Here is an 18,949-nt window from a genome sequence, read left to right on the forward strand (position 1 = left end):
CTATTTTGTAATTTATTTCTCTCATGGAATATATTAGCCTGCTTTTGTTGACATAACAAGATAACCACAGACTGGGTAGCTTAAACAAAAGACATTCATTTTCTCACAGTTTTGGAGGCTTGAAGATTAAGGGGCCAGCAGGATTAGTGTCTAGTGAGAGCTCTTTTTGTGGCTTGCAGACATCTGCCTTCTTGCTGTGTCCCCACGTAGCCTTTGCACATGTGGAAAGAGCGAGGGAGATGTGGTATCTCTTCTCTTCCTATAAGGACACCAGTCCTGTCAAATTAGTGTCTAACCTTGTGACCTCATTTAACATAATTACCTCACTAAAGGCCCAATCTCCAAGTACAGTTATAGTGAGGATAAGGGAGAGACACAATTCAGTTCATAACATGGAGTAAAGGAATGTTCCTTTTGGAATATTAAATATAGAGGTGTATATGTCACATTATGTGGAGGGTGAGTATAACATTGTGGTCTTCCTCATTTTCTAGATGGATAATTTAAGTCTCTGACCACAGGTATCAGATACACAGTGCTGCTGCATTTCCTTGTCAGTTTATTTTCCTAGGGACTTTTTTTTTTGGTGGTAATATATATATAAAATTTGCCATTTTAACCATTTTTAAGTATACAGTTTGATGGTATCGATTACACTCATGATGTTGTTCAAGCACGATTTATTTCCAAAATTTTTCATCACTTCAAGCAGACTCTGATCATTAAGCAATAACTGTTCCCCTCCCCTTCAGATAAATTCTTTATGTTCTGTGAACCCTGTCCTACCTCCTTTAGCTGTTTCCTTTTTAGTTTATGACCTTACTTTCTATTTCCACTCCACCCCAAATAGCAGCAATTAAAAAGAAAAAAGTATACATGTTCCCACTGTGAAATCCACTAGTATGCCTGTATATGTTCTCATCTGCTCTGTGTTTCCTAAAGCTAACCCGTCTGCTTAGGTGCCATTTCCCATCTCTTATTACTCAATGACTCTCATGTGACAACAGTTTTTTTCTCTGTACTCTAGGTTATCATCATCAGCAAACACATTTTACTGATCATCTCGAAAAACAAAATACTGCAAGAAATCTTCTCTTGACCCTTGCCCTTCCAGCTGCCATCCCATTTCTTTCTCACTTTACTACAGAATGTTTTGAACAAACTCTGTATCTATACTTGTGCTCTGGTGCTTTTGCCTGTACTGCTCTACCAAATCCTCTTTTGTCAAGATGACTTGACCCCCTCATTGCTAAATCCAAAGATCAAGTCTCAGTCCTCATATTATATAACATATCAGCAGCATTCGACATTCTTTGATACACTTAAAAATTATTCATATATTTTTCGGCTGTGCTGCACGGCATGGGGGATCTTAGTTCCAAGACCAGGGATTGAACTCGCACCCCCTTCATTGGAAGCACAGAGTCTTCCGCCAGGGAAGTCCCTTGATACCCTTTTCTTTCCTAGCCTTTCGGGCTTAAGTCTTTTTTTTTTTCCTTTTATTTATTTATTTATTTATTTATTTTGCGGGGGTACACCAGGTTCAATCATCTGTTTTTATACACATATCCCCGGCTTAAGTCTTTTTTGATTTTCCTAATACTCACCTCAGGGGCTGCTACTTTTTAGCCTTGTTTGCTGGAGCTTCCTCAGCTTCCTTAAATTTGGAGTACTCTAATTCTCAGTCCTTGGATCTCTTTTCCATCTAAACTTACTCCCTAAGATCTCACTCCTGTCTTTACTTGCTATCTTTATAAGACAACTCCCAAATTTAGAAATCCATCCCTACTTCTCTCTTCCTCAGACCTGACACATTTACTTTGATGTGTTTGATAGGAATTTCAAAATCAGTATTCTAAAATAAAATTGATTTTCCATACTCCCTCCAGCCTGCTCTAATGTCTCTTGGCTCAAACCAAACCCTTAGGAATCATTTCAGGGTCATCCTATACTCCTCTTATTCTCTTACCTGACATCCTATCCACAAATAAATTTTGTTTGCCCTACCTTTAAACAGATTGAGGATCTAGCTGTTTTTCATGACCCCACCACCCTAAGTCACTGTTGACTCTGACATAGGCTACTGCAGATTTATTTACAAATAAGGAAAAATGCAGGCCATGGCAGTGTTTTCCCAAACCCAGAATTGAAATATACTAAACCTAATACATAATTTCCAAACAATTTAGTTTTAGATCTTGAGGACTTCCCATTTTGCTTGCTAATATATGAGAAGATTTGGTTCTGTATAATATGTTATTTCTAACTTAAATTCTGTGGTTGACATTCAGTGCAAATTTTAAAAATTGAGAAAGAGAAACATGTCCTTTTGGTATCTGTTTAACTGAAAAGGAGACCCAAGAATTGATGTCTAATAAAAACTAGAGATGTAAACCAAGTTTTCTTTCATGCTCTCATTTAACACAACTCCATCCTAATTATGACTGTGGGAATTACAGTGGTTACTAGGAAGCATTTTTTCCTGCCTGAGCAGGAAGAGCAGTTGCCAAAAATAAGGTTTTTAAACAATTTATGTGCTTTACTCACCTAATTGAGAATTTCTCAACTCTGAGTAATATGTAGAATCTTTTCAAAGGAAAAAATACTGAGTCTTATTTGCAAACATAAAGCTAAATAGAACTCTTGCGTTGGATGGAGCATCCAACTTTAAAAGAAATACGTGAAAGCATACTACAGAACTTACAGAATTACTTAAATACAAGTTTTGTTTTGTTTTCACTAATTCACCATCTGCTTTTGATATGATATTGTCTGCACTGTGCAGGTTCTTTTGCTATCACACTCTGATGTCCTGCATCACTCACTACTTGTCTCTATTCGAACTACGATGGAACCTTTGATTACTTGTCAACTTCTAATCTTTTTTCAGTAATCTTGGAAGCATCAGTTAGAGTTATAGTATTATAAATTTGATTATAAATATAACCTCTTCTCAAGGACTTGAAATTATGTGGTGGTATCTAGTTACAATTACCTAGGTAAACCAAAACATGCTTAAATTAATTACACACACACAAAATTGAACAAAAACACAAGAATATTCTTAGTGGGAGCTCAAGAGCCTATGTCTCTAAGCTCCCAGTTTTGAGAGGTGCTTATATAATTAAAGCTGAAATTTTTGAGATCTAGACAGAGAAACCTTAATATTTTTCTAAAGTTACAGAGCCATCAGTGGCATAACCAAGATTATTACCCAAAATACATTGTTTTTTAAATTAGGACCTTTTTCATTGCTCCAGATTAGATCTTTAAGTTGTTTTTAGTCATAAACATGTTTGCTAGAAAGTAGGTGTCTTTTAAGCAGAAGGATAATAATGAACTAAAATATTTAATTTTTTTTGTTTGCTTAACAAGTTTTCTAGATATTTTTATGTGGGTGTATGAAGTAAATTTTTTTTTTGCTCTATTAAGACCCCTGGACATACCCCTTCCTTAAGATGGGATGAGACACCAGGTCGTGCAAAGGGAAGTGAGACTCCTGGAGCAACTCCAGGCTCAAAAATATGGGATCCTACACCTAGTCACACACCAGCGGGAGCTGCTACTCCTGGACGAGGCGATACACCAGGCCACGCGACACCAGGCCATGGAGGCGCAACTTCCAGTGCTCGTAAAAACAGATGGGATGAGACCCCCAAAACAGAAAGAGGTACTTCTAGTGCAGTTTGGGTGTGTGTTTGGGTGAAGTGTTGATTTGATGAGTGGTATGTTTATGGCCAAAATCTGTTCTCTCTCTTCCTGGGTAGACAGATAAATAAACGGATGCTTTCAGGACAGATAAAGGACTGAGCAAATGATAGTCCCAATTCTTTTCCCTTCTTGAAGAGGTTTAAGATTTATTTTAGGAAGAACATTAAGAGAAGTAAAGTTTGTAGGCCCATAACCTCTTGTTTTTTGTTGGAGTATAATATACATAACAGAAAATTTACCATTTAGACATTTTAAATGTACAATTCAGTGGCATTAAGTATATTCGCAGTGTTGTGCAGCCATTACCACTGTTCACTTCTAGAACTTTCGCATCATCCCAAACAAAAACTGTACCCATTAAACAATAACTTTCCATTCCTCCTCCTCCTAGCCTCTGCTAACCTCTCATCTACTTTCTGTCCATGTAAATTTGCCTAAATCACTTTTTTGTGTGAACTCTCTAAAGCTGTATTTCATTAACTGTTTATGAGATTAGCGTTGGGAAGTTAAGATTTAACATTACATCTGCTATATTAAAATTTTATAAGGAATTTTTAATGTTAGAGCACAGTGCTTAACATTTAGTAAGGGAATTCACTGGCTGTCCAGTGGTTAGGACTCTGCACCTTCACTGCAGGGGCCGGGGTTTGATCTCTGGCTGGGGAACTGAGATCCTGCAAGCTGCATGGCATGACCCAAAAAAACCAAAAAAAAAAAAAAAAAAAAAAAATACGGCACAGTGTAATGGGTGAGAGAAGCACTACAGAATTGTATATGCAGAGTAAGCTTACTCCATAGAGAAATAAAAAGTGGCCCAAGATACATAAAGTGTCTATCTCTGAGTTGTGAAATGTGGGTGGTTAAAAAAAATACTTTGCTCCGTTTTCCTGTTCCTTGATGGTTAGTTACCATTTATTGTTTTTGTAATCGGTGGGAAAGAAACAGTCAAGGAGAAAAAATAGGAAATGAAACATTTAAACTTAAATATGTCTCTATTTTAAGAGTATCCTGTTTCTGAACTTGACCAATTTGAGTATGTTGTTTGAAGATAGTCTTTTTTTGACAGTGGTTAAAGTTTTAGGCTTATTCACTCTTTTTCTTTAAAGATACTCCTGGGCATGGAAGTGGATGGGCTGAGACTCCTCGAACAGATCGAGGTGGAGATTCCATTGGTGAAACACCAACTCCTGGAGCCAGTAAAAGAAAGTCACGTTGGGATGAAACACCAGCTAGTCAGATGGGTGGAAGCACTCCTGTTCTGACCCCTGGAAAGACACCAATTGGCACGCCAGCCATGAACATGGCTACCCCTACTCCAGGTAGAAACTTTATCATTGAAAATAATTTTTTCCCCTGTTAGTATTTTGAATTTTTTCTGTGTGCTGTTAATGCCTATTTTTTAGCAAGAATAACAGGACATGAAGTCTTGGTTTGAGTTTATAATATAAACAATTAAATGCTAGAATTGACCTTTACTGTCTTATATCCTAAGGATCTGTGTAATGATAAAAGTCTTGCAGTATATAGATTGCTATAGAAATTTGTTTTTTTGGTAGGTCACATAATGAGTATGACTCCTGAACAGCTTCAGGCTTGGCGGTGGGAGAGAGAAATTGATGAGCGAAATCGCCCACTGTCTGATGAAGAATTGGATGCTATGTTCCCAGAAGGATATAAGGTAATAATAGTGAATGTGAATGTGGTGGTTTTCAGGATTTGGGTTTGTTTTGTTGTTGTTGTTGTTGTGGGGGGGGGTTTGTTTTGGATTTTGTTTGTTTGTGCCACACCAAGCAGCTTGTGGGATCTGAGTTCCCCGACCAGGGATTGAACCTGGGCCCCAGCATTGAAAGTGCCTAGTGCTGACCAGTAGGGAGTTCCCTGGATTTTATTTTGAATATTCTTTGAAAATATTAACTGGTCAAGTTTGCATTGGACTTGCCCAAAGTTACTACTGCCATTTCATTCTTCAGCTATTTCCAAGTATATTTCATTTCCAATGTTAGATCATGGTTATTTTACTTGGTGTCTCACAGAATCTTGTGTATTTAGTTCATGGATTGCCAGTGGACACAAAGAATGTTCTCTCTTTACCATAGCAACTTGAAGCTTATTTTGAACTGTAAAATTTTCTAGGTACCTGTGACTCAAAGACCTTTTGCTGGTCTAAAGGTGGTCATGTAGCTGTTATAACCAGGGCTGGAACCTAAACCATTTGATGACCTTTACTGAGCCTTTTCTGCCAATGCCTATTGCTTTTTTTTTTTTTTCTTTTCCTTTTGTGGCTGCTTTGGGTATTTGTTGCTGCATGCAGGCTTTCTCTCATTGCGGCGAGTGGGGGCCACTCTTCATTGTGGTGTGCGGGCTCCTCACGGTGGTGCCTTCTCTTGTTGCAGAGCACAGGCTCTAGGTGTGTGGGCTTCAGTAGTTGCAGCACATGCGCTCAATAGTTGTGGTTCACGGGCTCTAAAGCACAGGCTCAGTAGTTGCAGCGCACAGGCTTATTTGCTCCATGGCACGTGGGATCTTGGAGCAGGGATCGAACCCTGCTTTGGCAAGCAAGTTCTTAACCACTGTGCCACCTAGGAAGCCTGGCAGGCAGATTCTTAACTACTGTGCCATGTGGGAAATCCCTGCCTATTGCTTTTTAAGTTTTTATGTATGTTTCCCCCTACCCCCTCATTAGGTTTGTATTAGATTATTTGTTTCAAGTATGCATGAATTACTGCTTTATAACTTCTTGTACCCTCCCTGTAATGCATATAGTCACTCTCCAACCTACTGTTGACTGCTTAAGTATCTGTCTCAGTTGCATTCATTGATTTGTTTATCAATAGGAGGGGGAAAATCCTCCTTTGTGAACCTTGAGTGAATTTTTGGGTTTAGTCAAATGGTGTGTATTTATAGGGCTTTGGTGAATATTTTGGTTTTAGTTTTTATACAGTTACTCATTTTGTAGGACAATTTAAATATTAAGATTTGCTTTTATAGTGTAGATTTACATGAATGTTTTTATTATTAAAATATAATCTTTCATACATTATGTGCACTTTGAGCTTATTTCCATTTATATGACATTGGTTCCCCAACATGTTTATATAGACTGCTGTTTGAAAGTGATCAGAATTTGTAAGCCCACTTCGTGTATCTCCTGATTTCTCTATACTTCTAATACACTTAATTTAAATTTAAATTTGATGAGAAATAGTATTACTTGTCATATATTTAAACTTATAATTAGGATAGAAAAATGGGATTAATGTTAATTAATTCTTGCCTCTCAGCAGAAAGCTTCTTAACTGCAAATATTATTTACTTTTGTTATTACTATATATAAAGTTAAGAAAATCCTAAACTGTCTCTTAACTGTGTTAGGTACTTCCCCCTCCAGCTGGATATGTTCCTATTCGAACTCCAGCTCGAAAGCTGACAGCAACTCCAACACCTTTGGGTGGTATGACAGGTTTCCACATGCAAACTGAAGATAGAACTATGAAAAGTGTTAATGACCAACCATCTGGAAATCTTCCATTTTTAAAACCTGATGATATTCAGTACTTCGATAAACTTTTGGTAAGTGATAATAGAAATAAAGTATTAGTTTTTATTTAGAAGTTACAAGTCATAATATCTCCACCAACCTTTAAATTTTTTATTTTTTACTGTTAGGTTGATGTTGATGAATCAACACTTAGTCCAGAAGAGCAAAAAGAGAGAAAAATAATGAAGTTGCTTTTAAAAATTAAGAATGGAACACCTCCAATGAGAAAAGTACGTACCAGTTTATTAAGTTCATTATAATTTTAGATTCTCCATTTTTATCCTCAAAGCCCTTAAAAGATGCTGAAGATCAGGTAATTAGTGGAATTACATGGGGAATTTGTATTAGTGTCATATGTGGCTTGAAGATGGTTGATCCTTTAGGAGACGTTAAGGAGCTTTATATTATACTCTGACTCTTTTTCTGTTAAATTACCCTTTTTTAAAAAATTTATTTTTTATTGAAGTATAGTTGAATTACAGTGTTATGTTAGTGCTGTACAGCAAAGTGACTAAGTTAAACACATATATACATTCTTTTTCATATTCTTTTCCATTATTGTTTATCACAGGATATTGAATATAGTTCCCTGTGCTATACAGTAGGACCTTGTTGTTTATCTATTCTCTGTATAATAGTTTACATTTGCTAATCCCAAACTCCCAATCCAACCCTCTCCCACCCCTCTCCCCCTTGGCAACCACCAGTTTATTCTCTCTGTTCCTGATTCTGTTTCATAGATGCATTCATTTGTGTTATATTTTAGACTCCACATATAAGTGATATCATATGGTATTTGTCTTTCTCTTTCTGACTTACTTCACTCAGTATGATAATCTCTAGTTGCATCCATGTTGTGCAAATGACATTACAGTAAGTCCCCTCCATACGAATGAGTTCTGTTCTGAGAGCGTGTTCATAAGTCCAGTTTGTTTTTAAGTCCAATAAAGTTAGCCTAGGTACCCAACTAAGACTGTTGGCTGTATAGTACTGTACTGTAATAGGTTTATGATACTTTTCACACAATTAATACATAAGAAAACAAAAGATAAAGCATTTTTAATCTTACAGTACAGTAGCTTGGAAAATACAGTAGTACAGTAAAGCAGCTGGCATACAGGGGGCACGTTCGCATCTTTGAAAGTTTGCAACTTGCTTTTTTTGCAACTTGTTTTGTTCTTTTTTATGGATGAGTAGTATTCCATTGTATATATGTGCCACATCTTTATCCATTCATCTGTTGATGGACATTTTTAGGTGGTTTCCATATCTTGGCTATTTTGAATAGTGCTGCTGTGAACATAGGGGTGCGTGTATCTTTTTGAATTATAGTTTTGCCTGGATATATGCCCAGGAGTGGGATTGCTGGATCATGTAGTAATTCTATTTTTAGTTTCCTGGGGAATCTCCATACTGTTTTGTACAGTGGCTGCACCAACTTACATTCCCACCAACTGTAGGAGGGTTCCCTTTTCTCTACACCCTCTCTAGCATTCAGTTACCTTTTTTGAATTAACTGAAAACATTGAGCCTTTATCACAGAAGTTCAGACTTCAAAGTAAGTTTGATGGGAATGAACTCATGCTACTCTATGTAAAATGTCTGTTAAGTTTACACTAAAATATTCAGTTACAGAAAACCATGGAGTAATTAATTTGCTCATTCAAAATGATTATAATAAACAAACATGCCTGTTACTCTTTTTTTCTACAGGCTGCATTGCGTCAGATTACTGATAAAGCTCGTGAATTTGGAGCTGGTCCTTTGTTTAATCAGATTCTTCCTCTGCTGATGTCACCTACACTTGAGGATCAAGAGCGTCATTTACTTGTAAAAGTTATTGATAGAATATTATACAAACTTGATGACTTAGTCCGACCATATGTGCACAAGGTTTGTTCTCAATTTGTATTTCTAATGCTTTGATATTTTTTAATATAAAGGGAATTAGTGGATATTTTTTTATCAGCTTATTATTAGGTATATTTGTGAGATTTAAAAATTCTAAAAAAGTGACAGCTGATGCTGTACATTCACAATAAAAAGGGAAATTTCAATCCCTTTAAAGATACTCAGTTAACCACTGTTAAATTTACATACCTTCCCAGACCTTTTTCTTAGCACAAGCATGTGTACACAAATACATGTGTAAATAGATGTAACTTTTAGCCATCTTATATGATGGGCTCATATTATTCACATTTTAAAATTTGCTTTTATTGATAATAGGATGTTTATCGATACTAGGATGGTATGTTTCTATACCATGCCATTTAGCACCAAGAACCATTTTTTCCTGATGGTAATCATGGCTTTGAATTGTAAAATGCAGATGGGGATGTGTGTGTGTGCACGCACGCGCCCCCGCACACAGTATGTATTTAATAGTCTGTGTGGTTAACAGTGCTTCCAAATACTCATCTTTATGTGGGGTTTAAAGTTGTGTGATTAAAATTCTTAATTTGTCCCTTGATTAACAAAGTCCTGGTAATTGTAAATTTCCTTATATGTACTCTCTTACATGAGCATCGCATCAGTAATTGGTGTGAAAATGTAGCTCCTTCTCTTTTTCAGATCCTAGTGGTCATCGAACCATTGTTGATTGATGAAGATTACTATGCTAGAGTGGAAGGCCGAGAGATTATCTCTAATTTGGCAAAGGTATTTATATTTCTGGAGAAGAAAGTTTTATATATGTTGGTAGGATTATTTGATTTTAGAATGAAATGGTTGAAGGTTAATGTTAGCAACTCATGACTACTGTTTTTTTCTTGAACTTTTAGGCTGCTGGTCTGGCTACTATGATCTCTACCATGAGACCTGATATAGATAACATGGATGAGTATGTCCGTAATACAACAGCTAGAGCTTTTGCTGTTGTGGCCTCTGCCCTGGGCATTCCTTCATTATTGCCCTTCTTAAAAGCTGTGTGCAAAAGCAAGAAGTCCTGGCAAGCGAGACACACTGGTATAAAGATTGTACAGCAGATAGCTATTCTCATGGGCTGTGCCATCTTGCCACATCTCAGAAGTTTAGTTGAAATCATTGAACATGGTGAGTTGTGGTATAATTTTGTCTATCTTTTATAAGACAGGTTTCCTGAAATTTAGGCTACTGAGTTTTGCAGAGAAAAATGGAAGGTAAACTATGTAAACACCATACAGTTTATGATTGGATTTGTAGTATTAGCTGCTAATAGGCTGTGGTTCATACTGGCTTTTGCCTAATTTTGTCTAATGTGAACAGATTCTGTGATTCAACTAGATGGTTAGGTATATTGCTGGAATCTTGATGATACTATGGAAATTAGGTAATATTGCCTAGTTAAAACCTTTTGGTTTTTTTTATAGGTCTTGTGGATGAGCAGCAGAAAGTTCGGACCATTAGTGCTTTGGCCATTGCTGCCTTGGCTGAAGCAGCAACTCCTTATGGTATCGAATCTTTTGATTCTGTGTTAAAGCCTCTATGGAAGGGTATCCGCCAACACAGAGGAAAGGTAGATTCACCAGTTTGATTTCCTTTTTTTTTTATTTTTACTCATTGAAGTTCAAATCTAATTACTAAGTATATATGTATATTTTATTTTAAAATAGGGTCTGGCTGCTTTCTTAAAAGCTATTGGGTATCTTATTCCTCTCATGGATGCAGAGTATGCCAACTACTATACTAGAGAAGTGATGTTAATTCTTATTCGAGAATTCCAATCTCCTGATGAAGAAATGAAGAAAATTGTGCTGAAGGTAATTATTCCAAATTGTTGTTTGTTGTTTTTCCAGATTTGTTCATCTAAATTGGGATGTTTCATAGTTCAATGAGAACTTTATATCATTTAAAAAAAAAAAACCAATTGTATATTAAAGCTGGACTGTGTTTACTATTATTTTTTTTTTAATGTTTTAGGTGGTAAAGCAGTGTTGTGGAACAGATGGTGTAGAAGCAAACTACATTAAAACAGAGATCCTTCCTCCTTTTTTTAAACACTTCTGGCAGCACAGAATGGCTTTGGATAGAAGAAATTACCGACAGGTAAGCTTTTATCATAAAAAAATTTTTTTCAAAAATTTTTTCAACTAATCCTTTAATCAGTTTGAACGCATATTATTTTTTGCCTTGAAAATCTCACAGATTGTTTGTGCTTGATTATGAAAGGAGATGGATTTTAGTTAGCCAGTTAACCTCCGTTTTGATTTTGTATTCTGGGGTAAATAGCCAACTATGAATTGACATTTTTGCGTAGGAAATGAACTGTTTAATCTGGCTAGGTGAAGCAAGAATACAATCTTAACCTTAAATCCCCTTGACTTAGACTCATATTTAAATTTTTTGGCAACCTTTTTCTTCAAGTTTTAATAGTAGGAGCCAACTGTTCTCAGCATGCTTAACTAGCTAAATAGTATCTTTAGAATTTTCCATCTTCATGATGTGTCTATTTCCTTGAAAAAACAATAAAAGATTTCGCCTCCTTTTTTTAGTTAGTTGATACTACTGTGGAGTTGGCAAACAAAGTAGGTGCAGCAGAAATTATATCCAGGATTGTGGATGATCTGAAAGATGAAGCTGAACAATACAGAAAAATGGTGATGGAGACAATTGAGAAAATTATGGGCAACTTGGGAGCAGCAGATATTGATCATAAACTTGAAGAACAACTGATTGATGGTATTCTTTATGCTTTTCAAGAACAGACTACAGAGGTAATGATCTAATTATTATGCCACTGACTTTCATACTTGTAAAACATGTTTTCAGTAAATATTATCACTAAAAGAATAATTAAATTTGAAATAATTTTTAAATGCTCATGTTTTCATGCAGTTGGCTACAGAGAAATAGTCTTCTACCTAAAATTTTTAGATTAGATTTTTGGAAATTGAATATTAGTATATTTCAGCTGTTCGGGCACAAACTGAATTCTTGTTCACCTTGGATGTAGTTTTAAAATTTAACTTGGCCTTTTTTTTTTCTTTCCTTTTTCTTTTTCCTTTTTCTTTCTTTTTTTTTAAGGACTCAGTCATGTTGAACGGCTTTGGCACAGTGGTCAATGCTCTCGGCAAACGGGTCAAACCATACTTGCCTCAGATCTGTGGTACAGTTTTGTGGCGTTTAAATAACAAATCAGCAAAAGTTAGGCAACAGGCAGCTGACCTGATCTCTCGAACAGCTGTTGTCATGAAGACTTGTCAGGAGGTAAACTTTTATATATCAGATTCTTATTTCTTTACCAAAAGGAGTAATAAAAACAGTAATATTTCATCATTATTTTTTTATTACAGGAAAAATTGATGGGGCACTTGGGTGTTGTTTTGTATGAATATTTGGGCGAAGAATACCCTGAAGTATTGGGCAGCATTCTTGGAGCACTGAAGGCCATTGTAAATGTAATAGGTACGGAATTTGTTGGTCATATAAGAATTTCTTGTTTTGTATTTTAAACTTTCTTTGGTTTTTTGAAAGTAAAATGTAGAATCCTATTTAGGAGTTGAGTAATGATGTCTGGTACTGTTTTTTAACCACCAAAAATTACAGTTAAGTTGGGCTGTCACAAGAATCTTATTTCCCAAAATCTATTTATATTTTACTTCAAAAGAGAAAAGAGGGCAAGTTTAGGACCTGCAAGAAAGGAGGAAATAGTCACAACTCAAATAACTTCGAAGTCATGGGTTAGAGGGCCGTAAAAAATATTGTGTCTCACCTGAAATATATGAGAGAGGAGGTGGTGGGTGGAGAGAACTCTGAAGTTTTATATTATGTATTTATTCAACCTTGAACTAGTAAATGGTTATGGTAGGTTTTCCTGCTTGCTGTTAAGTTCAAGGAACAATAACCAGAGAGACAAGTGATTTGATCAAATAATCTCATTTTTATTTAAATCCAGTTCTTTTAAACTGTCCTTTCAGTTTTTTACCCAAAGTTAAAACACAAGTGTATTATAGATGCTCTGGGGTGTGGAGAACAAAGCTTTTTATTCTTTAAGGGCATTGTGATGGAGTAAACAAATGGTCTCCTGTTTTATCCTTCATTATAATTGAATGTAACTATTGCAAAAATAACTTCTGCGGAGTTCAGAGGGACAGAAGTAACCTATCAGGTTGAAATAGCTGGCTGTGATAGCCACTATTTTTCTCATTTTAGTAAGGGGTTTTTATACAGTATAGAAGGTCTTTGAAGCATTGTGTTTACATATAATCCCCAGTTCAGCCATGTCCTCTGTATTTGGAGATACTTGCCAAAAATCAGTTACTTGGCCACCTGTGGGACTCTGGTTTGCAGGGAATTGTAAACCATATTGTTGGTCAGAGAAACATGGGAAAAACAATGGAGAGAGAATCAAAGCAAGCAATTCTAGTTAGAGCAAGAGCCCCTGCCAGCTGCCTCCTTTTTTCTCTCTTCATAGGTGTAAATACCATCCAAGTATGCCCTGCATTGCAGGGAGACTGGAGATCTGTTTGTTTTGCAGTTAAAGGGTAAGGGGGCCCTTTCTGGAAAATTTTGCTTTAATTTACATGTCTGCCTCTGGCTTATATTGTTGTGTATGGCCGGAACACAAGCTGTCCCCATATTTAAATGTCAGTGTACAAATACATTTCAGAACCAAATAAAACTTTTTTTGTTGTTGAGTATCCATCATTCTTTAAATCACTTCACAAATTTCTTTCATTTTTATGCATAACCAGAAGTTGTTAATAAAAAGTTAAAAATTCTGCGTTTGGTCAGAATCTGGGGCTTTTTCTTTCCATAGGCAGCTGTAAGTTTGTATTGATGCCTAGTCACGTATATTACATTGTTAAATAAAAGGTAAAATGAAGAAAGGTTGCATTTCACACGTTAATTAATAGTGTGTTGACTTCTGTTAAATAGGTATGCATAAGATGACCCCACCAATTAAAGATCTGCTGCCTAGACTCACCCCCATCTTAAAGAATAGGCATGAAAAAGTACAAGAGAATTGTATTGATCTTGTTGGACGTATTGCTGATAGGTAAGCAGATTACCAGATATTTTTTATAAGCGATATTGGTTTTCACATTTAGCCACTTTTCATTCAGTTTGCAGATTTGCTTATTGTTGCTAATTTAAGTGTATATGGTCAGGCTAATATTTCACTAATGTTTTCAGTTGAAATTTCAATTTGAATGGTAACAAGGGAGTAGCAGTATATTTTTAAAATTAAACCATCCTTTCTGAACAATAATAATTTTATTCAGTGCTTAAAATGAATTGGTAATCATGTTTTGAGAACTGAATTTGCATATTGTCACAAAAAATTTAACTTTTTTTTTTTTTCCCCCTGTAAACTAGGGGAGCTGAATATGTGTCTGCAAGAGAATGGATGAGGATTTGCTTTGAGCTTTTAGAGCTCTTAAAAGCTCACAAAAAAGCTATTCGTAGAGCCACAGTCAACACATTTGGTTATATTGCAAAGGCCATTGGGTGAGTATTAATTGCTTCCATGTATTTTGTTTGGTTTTTGGTAATAGACCCATTGTAGTGTTAAAAGATGCTTCTATTTCTATAGAATTTCTTTTAAGGCATGGTATGAGTAATGCAGTTAGAATAGACTTTAACCACTGACCTTCAATTTTTGAAATGTTTTCTTAAATTTTAAGTTGAATTAAAATAGGTGGAATGGTTTAAAATTTCACTTAATCACACTTCATTATTTTCAGAGAGGGAAACAGTACCATTTCAGAACAATTTCACATTTTCTTGGTCCTTTTAGGGTATTGCTTAAAATATTAAGGCCAGTTCTTAGTAAAACAATTAACATAGTTCAGTTCTCATGTTGGTGCTTTATGTGTTTAAAAAAATTTTTTTTTAATTAATCTACAGACAAGTGTATGACAGCTATTTTATTAGATAATCTGTGGTTATTTGCTTCCACTCTACCCGAACCAAACTAGAAGAAGAAACAGTCATTGTAGAAAATGAGATACTTCGTGTATATGTGGCTTAATAACAAAATATTTTCAAGCAGTAAAACATAAAACTAGGATTATTAAAGAGTCTCTTCACTCCTCTTTGGAAGCAGTAATATTTTTTCATCCATGATGGAGTCATGAAATTTTCAATGAATAGCTGTTGTGGTAACTTTTTTATTCCTGTGTCCCTGTAAATTTGTGGTAAAATAAGTGCTTGAAGAAGGAGAATAAATGTGGTAAAGGTATGTGGGAGGGAAGTTAAAGGAAAACAGATTTTGTGTGTTGTGGCATGGGAAACCACAGTTTGAATACTACTATAAGGTTGCCTAGCTCTAGCAGCCATGTTCTGACTACTCAGAGTTATTATATCTAAACATTTAATGAAGTTTCTTTTTATTTCAGGAAATTGACTAAAGACTATAAATTACATTTGAAAATGAATCCATTTGAATTTTTTCAGTAAAATGAACCTTTTAATTTAAATGACGTTCTTAAGTAGAAACAGTAATGCCAATGACTTGGAAGTATTGTATTTTAGCGTAAAATTATTAAGTTTCCAGTAATGACTTACCATGAAGTTTTGTTCCTTTAATTATTTTTCTTCCCTCTAAAAATATTAAGACTTGTAAACTAACAGTTTGCTGACATATTTTTTTTCCAGCCCTCATGATGTATTGGCTACACTTTTAAACAACCTTAAAGTTCAGGAACGGCAGAACAGAGTTTGTACCACTGTAGCGATAGCTATTGTTGCTGAAACATGTTCACCCTTCACAGTACTACCTGCCTTAATGAATGAATACAGAGTTCCTGAACTGAATGTTCAAAATGGAGTGTTAAAGTCACTTTCCTTCTTGTTTGAATATATTGGTGAAATGGGAAAGGACTACATTTATGCTGTAACACCACTCCTTGAAGATGCTTTAATGGATAGGTAAGTGACTTGAACTAAATGCAAGAAAATAGTTATAATAATTCTTTCTTTTATTTTAGAACTTATTGAAGTAATTATTACCTGACTTATTTGTTGTGATATAGTTAAAGTAAGGACTACTAGTTGGGTTTTTATGAAACTGTAAACATGACTATTATCTCCAAATAAGAGACATGCTGTCGTGGTTCCCCCAATTTTTTTTCCCAAGTGCCCCCTCCCTGTTTTAATATCCCCCAACCTCCCACTTTTTTGTTTGTTTGTTTGTTTGTTTTTGCCACACCACACAGCTTGCAGGATCTTAGTTCCCTGACCAGGAGTGGAACCCAGGCCCCAGCAGCGAAAGTGCTGAGTCCTAACTACCGGACCGCCAGGGAATTCCTGATCAACTTTTGTTTTAAAAATTAGAAGTCATGTATAATTAGAGGAAATGATGAGCATGAGCATATTGGTATAGCAAAGAGACCTGGTGTTTTTAACTTTTTGTTATGGCAGGTGAAGCAGAGATTTCTGTTAGGCTTTTGAACTACTGAACATAGCCTGCCAGAACCACACTATTCCCACTGCAGGCCCCCAGTTATTCAGATGGTGACCACCAATGAAGTACTTCTTGAGGTGATTGATAGTCAGAGTCCTGATACTAAGAAACATTACTTAAATTGGGAAATTTACTAAGAAGGAATACAGCTTCACTTCAGTCTATGCCTAATAGATTATTACAGTAAATAAGAGAAATAAGGATGCTGGTAACTAAGTTCCTGCCTTTGAGGGTAAAGGGTGTGAACTTGTTTTTATACCCTTCATAGACCCATTATCTGATGCTTGTACTCAGTTGAATAATTGTGGAGTAAATAACTGAATGTCTTGTCATAAACATAAATTCAGTTAAAACATGGGAGGTGCTGTGTGTTCTTATTTCTGGGCTTGAAAAAATTATTGGTCCTTCTCTTCCTTTCCCTAAATTGAGTTCTTGAGTGAACCTTTAAAAAAAATCTACAAGGAAAGATATTTAATCTCAATTTAGTTATCCACTGTATACCAGTATTGAATTACATTTAGAGTTTAAATGCACAGAGTTTAAAAATGAGATATTACTGTTAATCATTCGTACATAAGAGTCATGTAGTCCCTCTTATTTTTAGTAGCATACAGAAACGTAGACTGTGCCAGGCTTTCTTGCTCATATTACTTTCAAAGAAAAATATGGCTTGTTTTTGAGTCACAGTGCGGTTTGAGTCATTCAAGGGAAAGTTTTCAAGTAGAATTATTAGTCAGTCTAAAAGCATTCTATATCAGATACATAAGGTGTGAGGATGACTGCACCCATTCCATGCACTGAATTTGTGATTTAGTTTCTAATTGGCAGGCAAGTATTTTCTGTGAAAATAAGACTGTATCTTAACAAAGAACTTTTTTCCCCTCTGTTACAGGGACCTTGTACACAGACAGACAGCTAGTGCAGTGGTGCAACACATGTCACTTGGGGTTTATGGATTTGGTTGTGAAGATTCACTGAATCATTTGTTGAACTATGTATGGCCCAATGTGTTTGAGACATCTCCCCATGTAATTCAGGCAGTTATGGGGGCCTTGGAAGGTCTGAGAGTTGCTATTGGACCATGTAGAATGCTGCAGTATTGTTTACAGGTGGGTTAAAGGTTTTTAAAAGAGTACTCTTTGAAAAAAGTAATTTAGTTGAATTAAGTCACTGTTCCTAATTCTCAGTAGGGTGTATTTGTGCCATATGGGAAAACAGTTGTGAGGGGAGGGAGGATTAGATTTTATCTTTGCCCACTGCAGTTTTGTACAATTGCCATCTTTTTTTCTTTCTCAATGGTAAATGCTTGGAACCATATCTTTATGGTTTGTTAGTTGTGTTAAGGTTATGTATTTCTTGAAATAATGTAACCTTTTAATTATTCTAGGGTTTGTTTCACCCAGCCCGGAAAGTCAGAGATGTGTATTGGAAAATTTACAACTCCATCTACATTGGTTCACAGGATGCTCTCATAGCACATTACCCAAGAATCTACAATGATGATAAGAACACCTATATTCGTTATGAACTTGACTATATCTTATAACTTTATTGTTTATTTTGTGTTTAATGCACAGCTGTTTCACACCTTAAACTTGCTTCGATTTGGTGATGTAAACTTTTAAACATTGCAGATCAGCGTAGAACTGGTCATAGAGGAAGAGCTAGAAATCCAGTAGCATGATTTTTAAATAACCTGTCTTTGTTTTTGATGTTAAACAGTGAACGCCAGTAGTGACCAAGAACACAGTGATTACACACACTATACTGGAGAGCTTTCATTTTTAATTCATCTTTATGAAGATTTAGAATTCATTCCTTGTGTTTAAAGGGAATGTTTAATTGAGAAATAAACATTTGTGTACAAAATGCTAACTTGTGTGTGTTTTTTGAACATGACTTGTAAAATGCGGAACTTTGATAAAGTATTGGTTTGTGTAGAATAAGTGGCTTTAATATCATTTTCTGTCACCTGGTTTATAGATGGTAGTTAGCAGAATACAAGCTATATAAAGTGGTGACATCTTTGTCTAAATTCCATTGTTCTCTTGATAATGACATTGAGAAGAGTAGCTTTGGGGGTGTTCACCTCAAACTAGCACAACCCTTCCATCACCATAGAAAATATAGCACCTTTGCTGATCAGTCTTGAATAATATTTTGCACTTACATAGCGCCTTTCATCTCTTGATTTCTCAAAATGCTTTATGAACATGCTTAAGGGAATTGATTCAAGTCATAATCCAACTCTTGACGATTCTGTTTAGAACATGGGGAAGGTATCCTTACTTCAGAACTGCTTTTCTGTGTAT

The 18,949-nt window shown here is 35.6% G+C and overlaps 1 protein-coding gene across 3 annotated transcripts in view; it reads left to right on the top strand.

Moving 5' to 3' along the window:
* Window positions 1–18,512, top strand: part of SF3B1 (splicing factor 3b subunit 1) — a 56,591-nt gene extending 38,079 nt beyond the window's left edge. For 2 of the 3 annotated variants that reach the window (XM_057746547.1, XM_057746548.1), the window contains 19 exons: window positions 3,433–3,670; window positions 4,818–5,030; window positions 5,268–5,389; window positions 7,084–7,281; window positions 7,378–7,479; window positions 8,963–9,142; window positions 9,824–9,910; window positions 10,033–10,303; window positions 10,600–10,745; window positions 10,843–10,989; window positions 11,150–11,275; window positions 11,722–11,943; window positions 12,254–12,436; window positions 12,523–12,634; window positions 14,108–14,228; window positions 14,549–14,680; window positions 15,830–16,102; window positions 17,530–17,746; window positions 18,025–18,512. In XM_057746547.1, coding sequence (XP_057602530.1) covers window positions 3,433–3,670; window positions 4,818–5,030; window positions 5,268–5,389; window positions 7,084–7,281; window positions 7,378–7,479; window positions 8,963–9,142; window positions 9,824–9,910; window positions 10,033–10,303; window positions 10,600–10,745; window positions 10,843–10,989; window positions 11,150–11,275; window positions 11,722–11,943; window positions 12,254–12,436; window positions 12,523–12,634; window positions 14,108–14,228; window positions 14,549–14,680; window positions 15,830–16,102; window positions 17,530–17,746; window positions 18,025–18,183 — 3,249 coding nt within the window. In that variant the 3' untranslated portion in view covers window positions 18,184–18,512. Of the gene's footprint in view, window positions 1–3,432; window positions 3,671–4,817; window positions 5,031–5,267; window positions 5,390–7,083; window positions 7,282–7,377; window positions 7,480–8,962; window positions 9,143–9,823; window positions 9,911–10,032; window positions 10,304–10,599; window positions 10,746–10,842; window positions 10,990–11,149; window positions 11,276–11,721; window positions 11,944–12,253; window positions 12,437–12,522; window positions 12,635–13,643; window positions 13,714–14,107; window positions 14,229–14,548; window positions 14,681–15,829; window positions 16,103–17,529; window positions 17,747–18,024 lie in introns of those variants that run through there. The other variant, XR_009055171.1, reaches the window with a different exon arrangement.
* The last annotated feature ends 437 nt before the right edge of the window (window positions 18,513–18,949 follow it).

The sequence above is a fragment of the Hippopotamus amphibius genome, chromosome 8, assembly GCF_030028045.1.
Source record: "Hippopotamus amphibius kiboko isolate mHipAmp2 chromosome 8, mHipAmp2.hap2, whole genome shotgun sequence".
Taxonomy (NCBI): Eukaryota; Metazoa; Chordata; class Mammalia; order Artiodactyla; family Hippopotamidae; genus Hippopotamus; species Hippopotamus amphibius.